Source organism: Ostrea edulis, chromosome 9 (assembly GCF_947568905.1).
Source record: "Ostrea edulis chromosome 9, xbOstEdul1.1, whole genome shotgun sequence".
Lineage (NCBI taxonomy): Eukaryota > Metazoa > Mollusca > Bivalvia > Ostreida > Ostreidae > Ostrea > Ostrea edulis.
The window spans coordinates 44,890,246-44,905,364 of record NC_079172.1 but is presented as its reverse complement, the minus strand read 5'-3'; the positions used below and the strand labels follow the sequence as shown (position 1 = coordinate 44,905,364).

General features: G+C 36.3%; 1 protein-coding gene across 1 annotated transcript in view; it reads right to left on the bottom strand.

Moving 5' to 3' along the window:
- Window positions 1–3,701: 3,701 nt before the first annotated feature.
- Window positions 3,702–15,119, bottom strand: part of LOC125677998 (protein SFI1 homolog) — a 28,926-nt gene continuing 17,508 nt past the window's right edge. The window contains exons 20-29 of the mRNA XM_056149335.1: window positions 14,685–14,787; window positions 14,012–14,108; window positions 13,190–13,350; window positions 11,808–11,957; window positions 9,818–9,994; window positions 8,305–8,582; window positions 8,067–8,147; window positions 6,708–7,289; window positions 6,436–6,538; window positions 3,702–6,277 (exon numbers count right to left, since the gene is read on the bottom strand). Of these exons, the coding sequence (XP_056005310.1) occupies window positions 6,158–6,277; window positions 6,436–6,538; window positions 6,708–7,289; window positions 8,067–8,147; window positions 8,305–8,582; window positions 9,818–9,994; window positions 11,808–11,957; window positions 13,190–13,350; window positions 14,012–14,108; window positions 14,685–14,787 (1,852 nt within the window). The 3' untranslated portion in view covers window positions 3,702–6,157. The remainder of the gene's footprint in view (window positions 6,278–6,435; window positions 6,539–6,707; window positions 7,290–8,066; window positions 8,148–8,304; window positions 8,583–9,817; window positions 9,995–11,807; window positions 11,958–13,189; window positions 13,351–14,011; window positions 14,109–14,684; window positions 14,788–15,119) is intronic.

Genomic DNA, 15,119 nt, shown 5'->3' with positions numbered 1-15,119 from the left:
AAGGAATTTGTGCAGGGAAACACGTGTCGTAGGGTTCGCCCCCACTAGTCATGATTATTCATTGCCACTAGTCATGATTATTCATTGCCCATGACGTTTGATAAGATTAATCTAATAACCATTCAATCAGGTTCGGTTCCCAGTGCGGGACACATTGTGTATCACTTGTACTAATTCTAATACCGTTCATTGCATACTGATTTAACTACGGATTACTCCGTTTACTAGATCAATATATAGGGACCACAGCGGGTGCGACCGGTCAACGAGGGATATTTACGCCTCCTCTGCATCTGATCCCACCTAGTATGCCCAGGGGTCCGTGTTTGACCTTCTCTTGATTTCATATTCTTGATAAGATTTGTGAGATTGATATTGCTATACGTTATCTTCACTTGTCCGTGAGAGAGCTCATCCGAGCCGTGGTCCTATATTGTAGTTGAAGCGAGAAGTGCTCTGGTTTAGATTTACCAGGGTAGGTTAAATCTGAGAATGGTTGGGGTATATGGGAATTTTTACTAACCAGCTAACTGGTTCGGGCTTTGGCCGGGCTTATGATGACATTTATTTTCCTTAGAAATTTGAAGTCTCATCTGATGAATAAAGATGATGAAATGTTAAATTTGTCATAAAATTCTTTACGGAGATTAGAAACGTTTTCGTCGTTTGAAGTTTAGGTTTTTCTACCTATATTTGGTAAATGGCTTTGTAATTCATAATTTTTTTTATTTTGTTTTTTTTATTTTGGTGCGTTTTCTATTTTTGTCTAAGTAATCTTTCTGTGCTTTAGATATTTGATTTGCACTCAAAGGCTTCTGTACATTTGACCTAAATCTTTATACCCCAATTGGGACATTGATTAGTTAGAATCTGTTTGCAGTAGGTAGATAAGGCGACTTCCTGGGGCGCACACGTTGTTTACAAGCATACGAAAAACATGTGGATTTGAGGGTAATCGTATTTTGGTTCCAACTTTTATGCTCCTCACCTCTTGTCCCAAGTATCATCTTCACAATGCCGAATAGTTTTGTCCTCTCTTCCCTGTTCTTTGATATTTGCAAAAAACGAAATATTCCTTTGCGGTTCTCCACAGCTCTTCCACTTTCCCCAGCTTTGTCTAAGCCATCCATTAAAATTGCTCTTTATTGTTGTCTATATTGACCTTATTCCTAAAGTACATGACTGATCAATTTGAATGGCGTAGGTGACTGTGCTCACTGGTTATAGTTTCCTCTTGACGCTTTGTACCATCACGCCTCGGTGCTTTTGTTACTTCTGTCTTTTTTATACTGTTCCAGGTCAACTGATACATGGAACCTTTTTATCTTGAAATATGGCTGTTCTTTGATTTTCTTTCTGCTCCTGGCTATCCGTCGCCTCATGATCCCCAGCTTTTTATCGTTGGGTGGGATTTTTCCACCCCTTACATGGGTACTGCAAACTCTCTGGTGTCCACGGTTCGTCTCCTCCGTTACACCGGGTGTCCCCATAAGTTGCTGAATTTCCAGTCCCACATTGTTATCAAAAAATGTATTCAAATTGAAAACGTATAATACATATATTTTGTTTTTCGTGACCCGTACGGCCTTATTGCATACAGTGTTGTATTAAATGCTTGACTTGATAGTGGAAAGGGATTTCTGAAGCTGTAGAACAAAACAAATTTTGAAAATCATCAGGGTTTTCTTTGAATCGTTTATATTAAACCAAGATAAGTAAGGACATTTATATCTATTGATGACTATCTCAGTCAAAGGCCTATCATACCTTAGCGAAAATGCGAGGAAATCCCTCATCGTTGATCACGGCGTTACCTGTCTGTTTGTGTGTCCTCATCTATCGACAAACCTCCTCTGTAACGAGAGAGTCTCGGTCTGTGCGCTCAATGTCCAGCGTTTATTATTTACAATTCATCTTCCCCTTGTTTCAAAGATACGTTATACCATAATTATTTGAAAAGAGTAGGAATGATAGTTATCAAGAAGATGTAAAAAAAAAAAAAAAAAAAAAAAAGGAATTGATACATTGTTAACACATTTAATCACTGACCATTTTGGCATCACCCTGATACCAAAACCCCTTCCCCTGGGATTATGAAATTTACAATTTCGGTAAAGGGCTACCTGCTCATTCTAAATATCAATTTAATTTCAATATCATTAAAAATGTTTAAAATGTCTTACACGTGAATACTATATACCGAGTTTAGCCCCAACCTGGGGTCAGAACCTCTACTCCGGGGATCATGAAATTTACAATTTTGGTAGAGTCCTCCCTGCTCTACCTTGCTATGTATTTTGTTTTTCTTAGACATGTGCACTTGTAGAGAAGATTTTTGAAAATTGGTCAATTGGCAGTTTTTGCCCCCTAAAGCCCCAAAGGTACAGGAGTCCTGAAATTTACTATTTATGTCCCCCTTGTCCCAAAGATGCTTCATACCAAATTTGAAAAGAATTGGAATGCATGGTAGTTATCAAGAATTCTAAAATGCTCGATTGTTAACGCACAACGACGGACGAAGACCAATAACATTATTACAAAAGGTCATCCGAGTGTACTCAGGTGACCTAAAAGTTAGCATGGATGCACGGACTGACCCACGCAACATACTGATCACTATTGCGCACCAGCCTAATGTGAGGTCCTAACAAGAACAACTTCGCTAGCCAAGGGTTTATGATCCGATCCGCTTTTTACAACTTCTGTTGAGAAGCGGAGCGAATCATACATGTAAACCCTTGGCTAGTGAAGATGTAACAAGAAGGCCTTAGCTGTTCAAGTGAGATGGACACGTCATGTACTCTCTAAAATTTCACCAAAACTAAAGAAGTCCAACAACCTTACTAATTATCTGTTTTGTACATGTGGACATATTGATGAAGATGTATATCATCTCTTTTTTGCTTCAGAAGAATTTTAAAATGCTCCATTGTTAACGCACGACGACGGACGAAGACCAATTACAATAGGTCACCCGAGTGTACTCAGTTGACCCATCGATAACCTTGGAATCGCTTCACAGCTCGTATCTTTGAATGGCAACTCTGCAGTACTGGTGTTATGAGCTTGATCATCAGGTGTGGTAAGTGTGAAGGGTTCAGCACCATCCACTATGCGGGGTGTGAGTGGAGGCTGTGTAGACGTGGAAACCATACCATTCACAGATGGAGAGAACATTTTCAGGAAAGGAAGGAGTGGCAAGGAAGAGACTAAAGATTTTTATCCAAACTGTCTTTTAAAAAAAATTCTCATTCTTTCTATCTTTTCATATTCCCTTCACAGTTTTGAGAAACTTTTTCAAGCTCTTTTCAAAATATTGAGGAAATTTCAATGAAAGATAAATATTTTGTTGGCTCAATTACACTGTACAAATCTATGAAGTTTACCATTCTTCATTACTAAAAATACATTGACAGCTTTTGGTCATAGTAAGCTTCTAAATGTACATGTCTAATATTCATCTATAAAACATATTTCCTGTGCTTTCTTCAATTTTTAATGTACAAGAAGCAATAGGTCATGCTTTTAAAATCAAACAGTAAACAAGATGTGTTTGTGAAACACAAATGCCCCCAATAATGGCCAATTCCAAAGATGGCCTATGTCACAAGGACAAATATCTTGGTACATGTACCAGTAGAATTGAGATCTTGTCACAAGAAATAGCATAAAAAGTGCTAAATGAACATGCGGAATATGTATGTATTATAATGAAATATTTTTATTTTGGCACTTTGAGGTCTACAGTAATCAGATCTTGTTAATCTATACTACATGTACAAGACATAGAGCGAAATAATGCCCCGTTAAATAAATAGCAAAACATTGATATGAACAAATATGATAATACATGCAAGAGACTAGTTTAATACTGTAAACTAACTTTTATTTGCAACAATTTTGTTCCTTGATTGACCAGAGTGATAAATTGGTTTGTGGCGATAAATTTTTGCAACCGAGATGATCCTAAACTATTACAGGTGACAATAAGAACTGTTCTGTGGCGAGAAATATTTGTGATGACAAGGTTCTTGCAAAAATTAAAAATTTCTCGCATGTGAATAAAAGTTGGTTTACAGTAACATTTTCCTGTAATGAGTTATTAAAAAACTACAATAAATCTTTACTGAAATAGATAGCTACAGAGATATAGTTTTACAAGCCCATGAGACTTTGATCATTAATGTGAATAAAATACAAAATTATTTGCATTATTCATACAGTGTATACAGGTAAATGTACAGGTTGTCTTTTTTCAATTTCAGGTGGTTTCTTTTCTTACATTAAATCATCAAGCAGTATTAAATGCAAAAGTTTTCTTTGCATATCCAAGATAAGATACCACAGGACCACACTGCTTACCCGAGTCACTGGCTCTTACGAGACACTGCTTACCCGAGTCACTGACTCTAACAAGACACTGCTTACCTGAGTCACTGGCTCTAACAAGACACTGCTTACCCAAGTCACTGGCTCTAACAAGACACTGCTTACCCGAGTCACTGGCTCTAACAAGACACTGCTTACCCGAGTCACTGGCTCTAACAAGACACTGCTTACCCGAGTCACTGGCTCTAACAAGACACTGCTTACCCGAGTCACTGGCTCTAACAAGACACTGCTTACCCGAGTCACTGGCTCTAACAAGACACTGCTTACCCGAGTCACTGGCTCTAATGAGACTCACCAGTTTGGAACATTGGTAATTAATGATCCAGTAAGAAGCTTTGGACAACTACATGTCTCAGTCTTTGATGAACTGATTATAATGGTTTTACTGGAATGACTATTTAAAGATTAAGAAATCTTTGGCTCTCTTACGCAGGTAATTGTACACCCACTGTTGTAATTCACACACATGTACATCAATACAACATATTCATGGACATGCTGGATCTTCTTTTTCCAAACTGTATACCCTTGTAGGTTTTCAGAAGATACTTATAGAATTTCTAAGTGCAGTGTAACAATAGTGGTCCCTGATGGTGGAGGAGACATAGTTTGAACAGAAAACATTTGCACTACACATGATTGAGGAGTCATGCACATCATTAGCCATTTTGTAATCTACATGTATTCATAATTCCAACGTTATTTTCAACAATTGCTTTGTTTGGACAAAAATAATGCTAAATGAGAGTTTACACATGAATAAACCCGAAAAAGGGATGTATTCATACGCACCTGAAAACAAAGAACATAGAGCGGGGAAATTATTCAAAGTTTTTAAATTGTTAATCATGTTAATACAGTGAATGAATTGGAATTATAAGAATCAAACATTCTTTTTGAAGAATTTATCAATGTGTAAACTCCAGACATTTATTCACAAACTTAAAATAAAAGTGCAAATTTGCACTATATTTTTAATTTATAATCCTATAATAAATATTCTGATAAACACAATCATGTAAATTCTAGCCCTGAGATATAGTTTTAACATACATGAATCAACTCTACATAAGAATCCTTATTTGTAGCATTGTGGTTAAATATTCAGAAGGTTTTTAAAGTATTCCTATTTCCAATGTAAGACTTTCATACCTATTTGGCCTCATACTGAATTCATGCTACATGAGGAGACATAATCTTTAATCTAAAACTGTGGCCCGCCCCTGCCTCCTGTAATCTAACATTGTGACCCGCCCCTGCCTCCTGTAATCTAACACTGTGTCCCGCCCCTGCCTCCTGTAATCTAACACTGTGTCCCGCCCCTGCCTCCTGTAATCTAACACTGTGGCCCGCCCCTGCCTACTGTAATCTAAAACTGTGGCCCGCCCCTGTCTCCTGGGTCATGGTTTGAACAGTTTTCCTTAATCAGAGAAGCTTTCATGATAGTTTTGGGGGTTGATCAAAAAACTTACTTGGGCCTATGACTAAGTTATTCTGTAACAACAATAATCAGTATTTCTTCTTTATAACTAACCTGAATAATATATGTATAAACTAACCTTTGTGATTTATGAACACAAATACATTAAGCAAGAGATCAGTAAGTTACATTCTAAGTCTTGTCTGTCTAAACTGACCATCCATATTCTGGTTTTATTATCAGAATTCTGTTCCAACACACTGTCACAATGTAATGAGCGTTTCGACCTCTTCCACTAACGATCCAAATTCAGGTTCTGTTATCACACTAAGCTCTGTTCTGTTATCACAATAAGCTCTGTTCTGTTATCAGTGTAATGAGAGTTTTAACCTCTTCAACTAACCGTCCACACTCGGGTTTTCGGTTCTCAATCTCTGTCTCTAACAACTGGATTTCCATCTCCATCTGTAAAAATATAAAATACATTTTTTTTTACATGAGTCTGACTGTATATCGCAGATAAAAATTTAATGGTTGTAAGAAAACAGACCAGAATGGTACAGAATTGCTGGTACTCGCTATTACAAATTCGTGATAAAAGATTGAATAGAGTGACTTCTTACTTCTTGAACCTCTGTCTTCACTTCCTGCATTTCCAATTCTGATACAGTTCCCTCCTCATCAACTATCCAGGACGACAGTTGTTTGTGCTGCTTTTGTAACTTCCTGTATCAAAAAGAATTTTTTTTAATAAATATTCAGAAAAACGTTCAAACTATATATTGCATTATTCTTTCATAAGTTTCTGTGGTTCAATGATTTGAATTTCCCTAACATACATGTATATGGAACCATCTTAATTTATCTAAGAATTGTGGCAAACTTTGTGCTTTACCTCAGCTTTCTTTTCTGTTGTTCAAAGCCTTTCAACTGATTTCTGATCCTGATGATCTGTTCACTCAAAGGCAAGTTTTGTCCATCATTTACCCTGTGGGGAACCTCTGGAATGTCCGCAGTACTATCTATTGTCTGTATCATTGATCTAACAGCCAACACTGTGGAGTCAATTGTCCTTGGGGTACTTAAAGGGGAAATATCATTTTGAGATGTCACAGTCATATAATCTGGATGAGAGAGAAAGTGGTCTGGAGTCAAAAGCTGAAACTGTCCTGGTCCTCTCATCCTTGTAGACTGAATATCTCCAAAGTGAACGGACTGCTGGACTCTTTCTGTAGCTTGAGACAACAAGTGATCCTGTTCCTGTGTAATGTTTTCCTGTGTATCTGGCTGGCTGGTCATGACTTGTAAATTCAGTTGAGGAACCTGGATAGTTTCTGACTGAGACACAGCTTCTGATTCTGGGGCACACACAGGAAGACTAGGTGAAACATGCGTGGGATTGTGAATTTTACTTTCCTCTGTCATTACATGAACACTGGAACTACTCTGCTGATAATGACTACCATCAGAATGTGACCTACAAATAAGTCTCAAATAATCACATGTGATTTTATGACATTTTATACTGTTTGTCAAATAAACACTAAACATTTAAGGTAGCTCACTACACTAAAGCTTATACTCTGTATGACACCATGGCGATTTAAATGTTTTGTGAAATTATTTGTATCGATTGATTTGTTTGTCTATCATCATAGCTCAGTGGTTAAAGCATTGGGCTGGTGAACTGCATATCTCGAGTTCAAATTCTGCAGAGTCTTTTGTTCATATGTGTTGAAATAATTTTTTTGAAAATCATGTTTTTATCCAAATTTGTATATTTTTTGCCTTTTTGTCATACATACTTATTGTATATCATCATATCTTTTAGAATTAAATCAATTCGTACTGATTTGAGAAACTATTTCTGGGTGTAGTGAGCCACCTTAACTACAGTGTAAAGTTTATACATGTACATGAATCTACATGTATTCTATGTATATTTATCCAAATATTTGCATAACACAAAAGTACAGACCACTTGCTCCATTTTCAATCTAAACAAAAGAGTGTTCATGAAACACTGAGGCCCACATTGATGATGGTTATGGTTACAGTTTTTCAAAGTAGGTCAAACCCCAAGGTCAATGTAATGAGGTCAAAAACTTTGGTATCCATAAAAAGGTTTTGTTACAAGGAATACACAAAGTCATGTAAAATATGGGAGCCCTAGCACTAACCATTAAAAAGTTATGGTCAAGGTTAAAGATTTTCAACTGTAGGTGAAATCCTAATGGTCAAAAGGTCAAATTACCTTTCTTCAGAAAATAGACCAGCTCTCTTGAGCGACTCTTCTAGGAATGAAGGATGACGAGGCTTTCTTCTCCCAGGTAGTCTGAAATAGTACAGCACGATCATCACATATATGATGCAGAGCAAATAAAGCATAATATTAAATAATTAGGCCAGACTATATACAGCATACTACATGATTTATTAAATGAATCTGTCCGCAATATTTAAAAAACACAAGCACGGTAAATAAAAACTACCTGACAGAGGAAAAGTCTTGATCTTTTTCCGATGATCGCTGCGGAGACGTTGAAACAAGTGGATAACTTGGAAATGCTTTACAGGTGTTGTTCTGTTTTGGCAAGTCTGTGGATTGGGGTTTTAGTTTTGGCACATAATCTATATTTTTTATTTGGAACTGCTCCAAGCCAATTTTTGGTCTGTTGGAGTCTTCTCCCCTCTGGGATTTCCTCTTCATCGTGATGTATCGCCAGTGTAATGCACAACGCTGAACTAACTGATGTTTCGTAAAGGCATCCTACAATAAAAATCTATTTGTAACATACACTGGTAATCATGGAGACCAAGTCCATGCCCGTAAAATTTCTGTGACAAGCAAAATTTTTGAAATCTGCCAGTTCCACCCGCAAAACTGATAAATATTTCTAAAGTCCAGTAATATTTTGTATAATATAATCGGTCCAAAGGGCTGGTAATATGTAAACGATGAATTCAGAATTTTAACCTCTTTTTGTGCATGGTTTATAAATGTAGTTGTGAAATCGACTAAAAATCGGAATCTCCATATTTTGATGGATGAATCAAAGCACTTTTATGATTTAGGATTGAGCACCAAGTATTTAATACAAAACAATAGGCCTAGACATTGCATGTGTGAAAGTAGATGATTTCCTTTCATATTTTATAGGATCATATTCAAAGTAGAAGCGGCTTCCGCTAATAATACAACTTTTGTTACATGAATTTAACATGCGGAAAGATGCATCAGTGAGATTGAATGGAATTTGGCATACAGGTTATTCTTGGTTGGGGCTCCATTGCTGTTTATACAAATTTGTACACCTTTGCAGCCCTTGGAGAACAGGTCTGCTTATTCAATTACCCAGCATTTGAAGCCACATGGATGGCATCCAAATGGTCTAAATTTGAATCTGATCTTACATGATCATGAGGCCAGTAAATATTAATTTATCTTAAAGTTTTTTGGGTTGTTTTTTTTTTTTTTTGTTCAAGTAACTTAAACACTGACCTGTAAACATTTGATCAGACCAGTAAATTTTATCAATTAACTGGTTCACTTGACCAGTGATTTTTTTTTTACTTCAAAAACTGCGGACAAGGAGTAAAGTCTAAACATTTAATGCATTTACAGTATATGATCCATATACATGTAGCTCAAACTCAGGAATCATGAATTCCACTACTTAACTATACACATGTAACTATCCAGTTTTTATGCCAGATGCCCAGTACTGGAATGGAGTTTTAAAAGATGTGTTATTTTAGAGGTTTAAGCCCTTCCCTATTTAGGCTCTGCAAAATCTGGGAACAAAATCAACAATTGTTGCTCTCCTACCCAAGTATAAGTATTTCGTATACTTAAGAAAATCTTATATCAAAGTGATTACAAATGTGTAAAATCCCCTTATTTTTATAATAAACAAGTTGACTCTAACATTTTAATTTAAAAAAGTATGAAAAAATAAGGAATCTGAGAAATTAAAAATGAAACACATCGGGCAAAACTCCGACCTTGGCATGCTGTTGAGCTGCAATTTTGGCTCTCATGCCAGACAAGTCTGTTGCCACAATGACCCATTGGGAGATGCCCTGACGAATCTGGCGTGTCTGTCGCCTCTCCAGAGCCCGGGTGATTCGTGCCTTCTTCCTCTTCCTGTCAGCCGCGTAACCAAACCAAGCAACCAGAATCTATGTGCAATCATGAAAATACATGTACACTTTACATTTTGATATATTGGGGTATCTAGTGAATAAATTGTAAGGTATCACTAGCGAATTGTTTTACTTCATATTTTCATGAATTAAAGATTGAATGGATAAGATGGGCACCTAGATTATGTCTGTACAGTGGAACCCCGTTATTACGTTCCCCCTTTATTACGTTAGTCCGCATATTACGTTGGAATTTCAAAGCACAAAACCATTTCTTAACAAACCTATATAAAATAGACCTCGTTATTACGTTGTCCTAAAATGCCGGGACTCGGTATTACGTTGTAAAAATTCCGACAAAAACGTAATAAACCCCTAATTATTCAATAATGATTCTCAAAATAATAAGCCATTCACACCTTGACTGCCTGAGGCAGTCACCACGTAAATTTCCTGGTCTGTTTGGGGATTAGAGACGCTTGACTGATCACGCTTCGATAGATCTAGCGACATCAATACAGGTGAATACCACGTATAGAAGCCAGTGATAAACAATTAAATAATGTTTATTTAGAAATTGTACTCTATGAAATTTACTTCATTTTTCATATTTTGATAATCAAAGAAATAATTTCTCAACCACCTGCGTGTTCAGCATAGTGTGATTACCTTCGCTATTAAAACTCTATTCACGGACAGCTTTGGTACCAAACAAGAAAGATTTATCGTAGCAATGTTACAACCGCTTGGGTAACTGCTTGGACATAGGTGACTAAAGGTGTTCAATTAAAAAAATTGTTCGTTGTTTGGACATGCAGCTTGGGTGTTCGTAACTCTCGTCCATACATACACCAATCTATCGGCCAACTCGTGCACGGCATTTACCTCAGTGAATATTTTAAAATCCCTTGATGCGCACATGATTTTAGTGCCATCATTTAGCGTTATAAATGAAATCTTCGTGCATCATTATATTTTTTTTATGTGGATTGCGTTTAAATTGTTCTCCGTACATGTTTATCGTTGGTGAGAAGTGTGTAAGTGTTGGGTATCGTGTGCGTTTTGTGTCTATAGTTTTGTTGTTTTTTGGGTGGGATTTTTTTTATTATGTTGTGTATTGTGTAATTAGAGAACTTAATAAAAACGATGTTTTGTTATTTTTTTTAAATACGAATGTTGAATACGAACCGGAACGAGTTATTGAGAGAAATTTACATGAACGCATTGTTTTAAAGTTGAACAAAATGGCGGTCCAAACGAATGCAGAAAAAGCAACGTTTATCAAAACATCCTTATGTATCCTACACCGAAATAAAGAAAAGGGATAAGAACATGAAGAATTACGGACATTAAAGATAAGATGTAAATAAAACAAAGTATCATATTCTTTTAAACAAAGAAACAGTAAAGATATATTCACACACCCCTTCACGGAGTACCAACGGACGATATACAATTTCCAAATGATAATTTTAACGGATTTCACTGGGAACGTTTATTACGTTGACCCCGGTATTACGTTATTTTATCGTGACAAAATGGAAAACGTAATAACGGGGTTCCACTGTATATATAAATGTACAAACCCTGAAGTTTGCTACTACACCTCCAAATCATTTCATTTTGTTCTGTGTAATGTTCTGTGCAAACTGTTCAACTTTCCATGCAAAAATTTGTTTCGCACCATTCCATGCAAGTGGTGTATATGCAATAGCATGATTCAGGCTCTGTACATTCATATGCATAATGACAGATAACACTTAAACAGTCCTACTAGATTAATGGTGGAAAGGGTTGAGTAAAACTACAGTGTCATTTATACCGGTATGTTTGTAACATATCATCAAACCTTTTTCTGCAGGACAAGACTCCAGTGCCACAACGCTACGTCTGTTTTCTGGTTCTCTTCCTGTTTTAACTGGTATCTCCATTTCCATAGTGACAGAAAATTGGTCAGTATTCTGATGTTGTTAAACCATCCACACTGCTTCACACGCAACTGAAAGAATAAAAATGCTGGATGACAAATTTACCTCCAATATAAATTTCCAGATATTTTTAAAAAGCTATCCATTGCAACTTTAAAAATTCCATTGTGCTCTTTACAGGTAATTATTCATCAACTAATGGTCACGGTCACTTAGAAGTTAGAACATTCCCTTCATGACCATGATTTCATACAGGTTTGAGTCCAAACCTATTAAGACATGCACATGCAATGTAGGTAGTGATTGCTCCTTCGCCAAACGCTCAGCATTTAGAAGTGAAAATCAAAGGTCTTTCAGATATGGCATTAAAAACGAAAGCCCCTTGTCATGACAGGCACGTAGAATACTCATCACTGCTACAACCCTGAGTGCCAGGCATAGGACTAAATTTGTGGTACTTCAGCTATGTGTTGTTTTAATATGAGTAAAAATATTTAAAAGCGACCTAACAATAACAGAACTAAAGATTATCAACTCTTCTGGGTGCCACAATTGCCCAAATATGGTTTACTTGTAAAACAACTCTGTGCTTCTCAGAATATCTCAAGCCCAATATCATGCAGCAGTCATATCATGCCTGCCCTGAATGTATGTATTCCAAAAATGCTTCCGGCAAATCAGATCTCATTGCATTGATCACTAGTCTCATTTTGTTTTCTTGTTCATATGAACCAGACTTAAATCATGATACTCTCTCCAATATCTCAATTTCTCTATCCCTTTGTGGGTTACAGATTTAATAGCAATTCATAAATATACTGGCTGTAACTGAACATCGTCTTCATTTTAAGATAGGGATGAAAATATAAATATCAGCAATATTTGTCTATTCATTTCAAACATTACTGGATAGCCAAGTAGCTCAGTGGGTTAGCATGTCAACTGCTGAACTGGAGATTGCAGGTTCAAGCCCAGCAGGGGTTTTAAAATATTTTTTCAGACTGATTTCAATTAAAACTGTATTATTTTACTAAATAAATAAATTGGAAAATTTTCAATTTCAAAATATTGTTGTACATATCTTCCACTTTTCATCCATATCAAATTTCTCTTTTGTAGCATTCATCCTTAATGTAATAGTTCAACACAACACAGTAATGGTAATTAGGAGAGGGACTTGTAAGTTGTTAGAACTTGTTCCTAATCCTTTCTTCAATTTCATCAATAAAATATGTTCAAAACAAAAATTGTAATTCATGATCATGCCTTGTTACATAATTAATACAAGTTGTTTTTTTCATACATTTTTCTTGACAGCTGCAGCTGTAAAGGTCTGCCACTGGGTCAGCGCCCTCTGCTGGATCTGAGTGTTGTAGTGATGGACAGCTTGTTCGTACTTAAACCTCAGTAGAATTCTCTCCTCTCCTGCACGCTGCCATTGCCAGAAATATCGCTGCAACTTATCTGTGAGAAAAGCATAATCTTCAGACAGGTGGTCTTCACTTGTTTTCCTCGAATGCAACCATTTTATGCACTTGTCATTATCTGAGACATTTCTTTTGCTTCCCTTTAAACCATTACTTAGACTCCATAGTGCATGTGTATATACGGTAAAATTTGTATCATTACTTACATGTATGTCATACGTTTTCTTTATCTTATAACAACGAATTTCTAATTCAAATACATACATGCATGTAGTATGGTTTGATCTATATTGGGAAAAATTAGTTTTAAAGAATTGTATGCACGTGCATGTACATGTATTTAAATTGTAGCTAACTCTATCATGTGGTGGTAGCAGGGAAATAAGACTGCATTTATAAATGGTGGCATCAGACAATGAATCAAATGATGGCAGCAGTCAAATAAGATTATTTCAAATGTTGGAAAAGGAAATGAAACTTTTATTAATTTCTGTTCACTCAAATTTTCAAACTCAATGCATCTATCTGTCAATAGCATTAAAAAAATTACAAATACATGTACTTAGTCCAAACAAATGAAAAAATAACACTGCTTCCTTAACATAGAAAGAATTAATCTATTATTTATTATAAAACCAGATGTAATTGTAATGTTACAGTGGTTTGCTGTGCACTAGTTTACTGTACTGGTAACCTACTTCTGTCCAGAGCCTGTTTTGTGGACTCTACCCATTGTCTAGTTTCTGATTTCTTGTAGGCATGGATGGCAGCATACCGGTGCCAAGTCATCACAACCTGTAAAATTCAATCACATATGTATCAAACTAGCATAAACTTCACTTCAATCACATCTGTATATAACTAGCATCAACATCACTGTCACCTGTTAATCAAATTTCTACAAAACTGTGGTCCAACACACCGAGGCACACTTCCCACTATCAGAGTTCCAGTCAGTGGATCAGGCTGACTGGAGACTATTGACATTCTACTAAACACCAGCTAAACCAAAACTACTTCACAGCAAAATAATAAAATCCTCCAAATTTCAAAACCCTGAAATTTCATATCACTAGACCTGGGAACCAGATGTAAGTAATGAAATTTCATATCGCTAGACCTGGGAACCAGATATAAGTAATGAAATTTCATATTGATAGACCTGGGAACCAGATGTAAGTAATGAAATTTCATATCGCTAGACCTGGGAACCAGATGTAAGTAATGAAATTTCATATCGCTAGACCTGGGAGCCAGATGTAAGTAATGAAATTTCATATCGCTAGACCTGGGAACCAGATGTAAGTAATGAAATTTCATATCGCTAGACCTGGGAGCCAGATGTAAGTAATGAACTTTCTGAGGCTTCACCTTGTGCAGAAGTTGACGATTATAATGGAGAATGGCAGCTTGATCCTCCTGTCTATCTCTCAAATTGTCCAGCACATTGTTCCTCCATCTGTGAAATGCCCATCTACAATGTCAATGAAACAAGTTATTAGGCAAAGATTACAGTAGTCAGCATTGCTACAAACAATTTCGAATCAAATTATTTCAAAATCAACAACAATCATTTACTACTTCTAATAGGGTTCGAATCTTCTGCTACACTCCTGTAGTCTGGGACTAGTTGATTCTAGACTCTACATCCATGTACATAGTATACGTAGTTTAATGGAGAAGTAACCCTCAGAAAGTGAACTTCAACATACAGTATTCTATATAATAAGCACGAAAATCTTGCTTATTCAGGAAGTGCACTTGGAGGGGGCATAACCCCAAACATTTCTGCTTAGTGAACTCAAA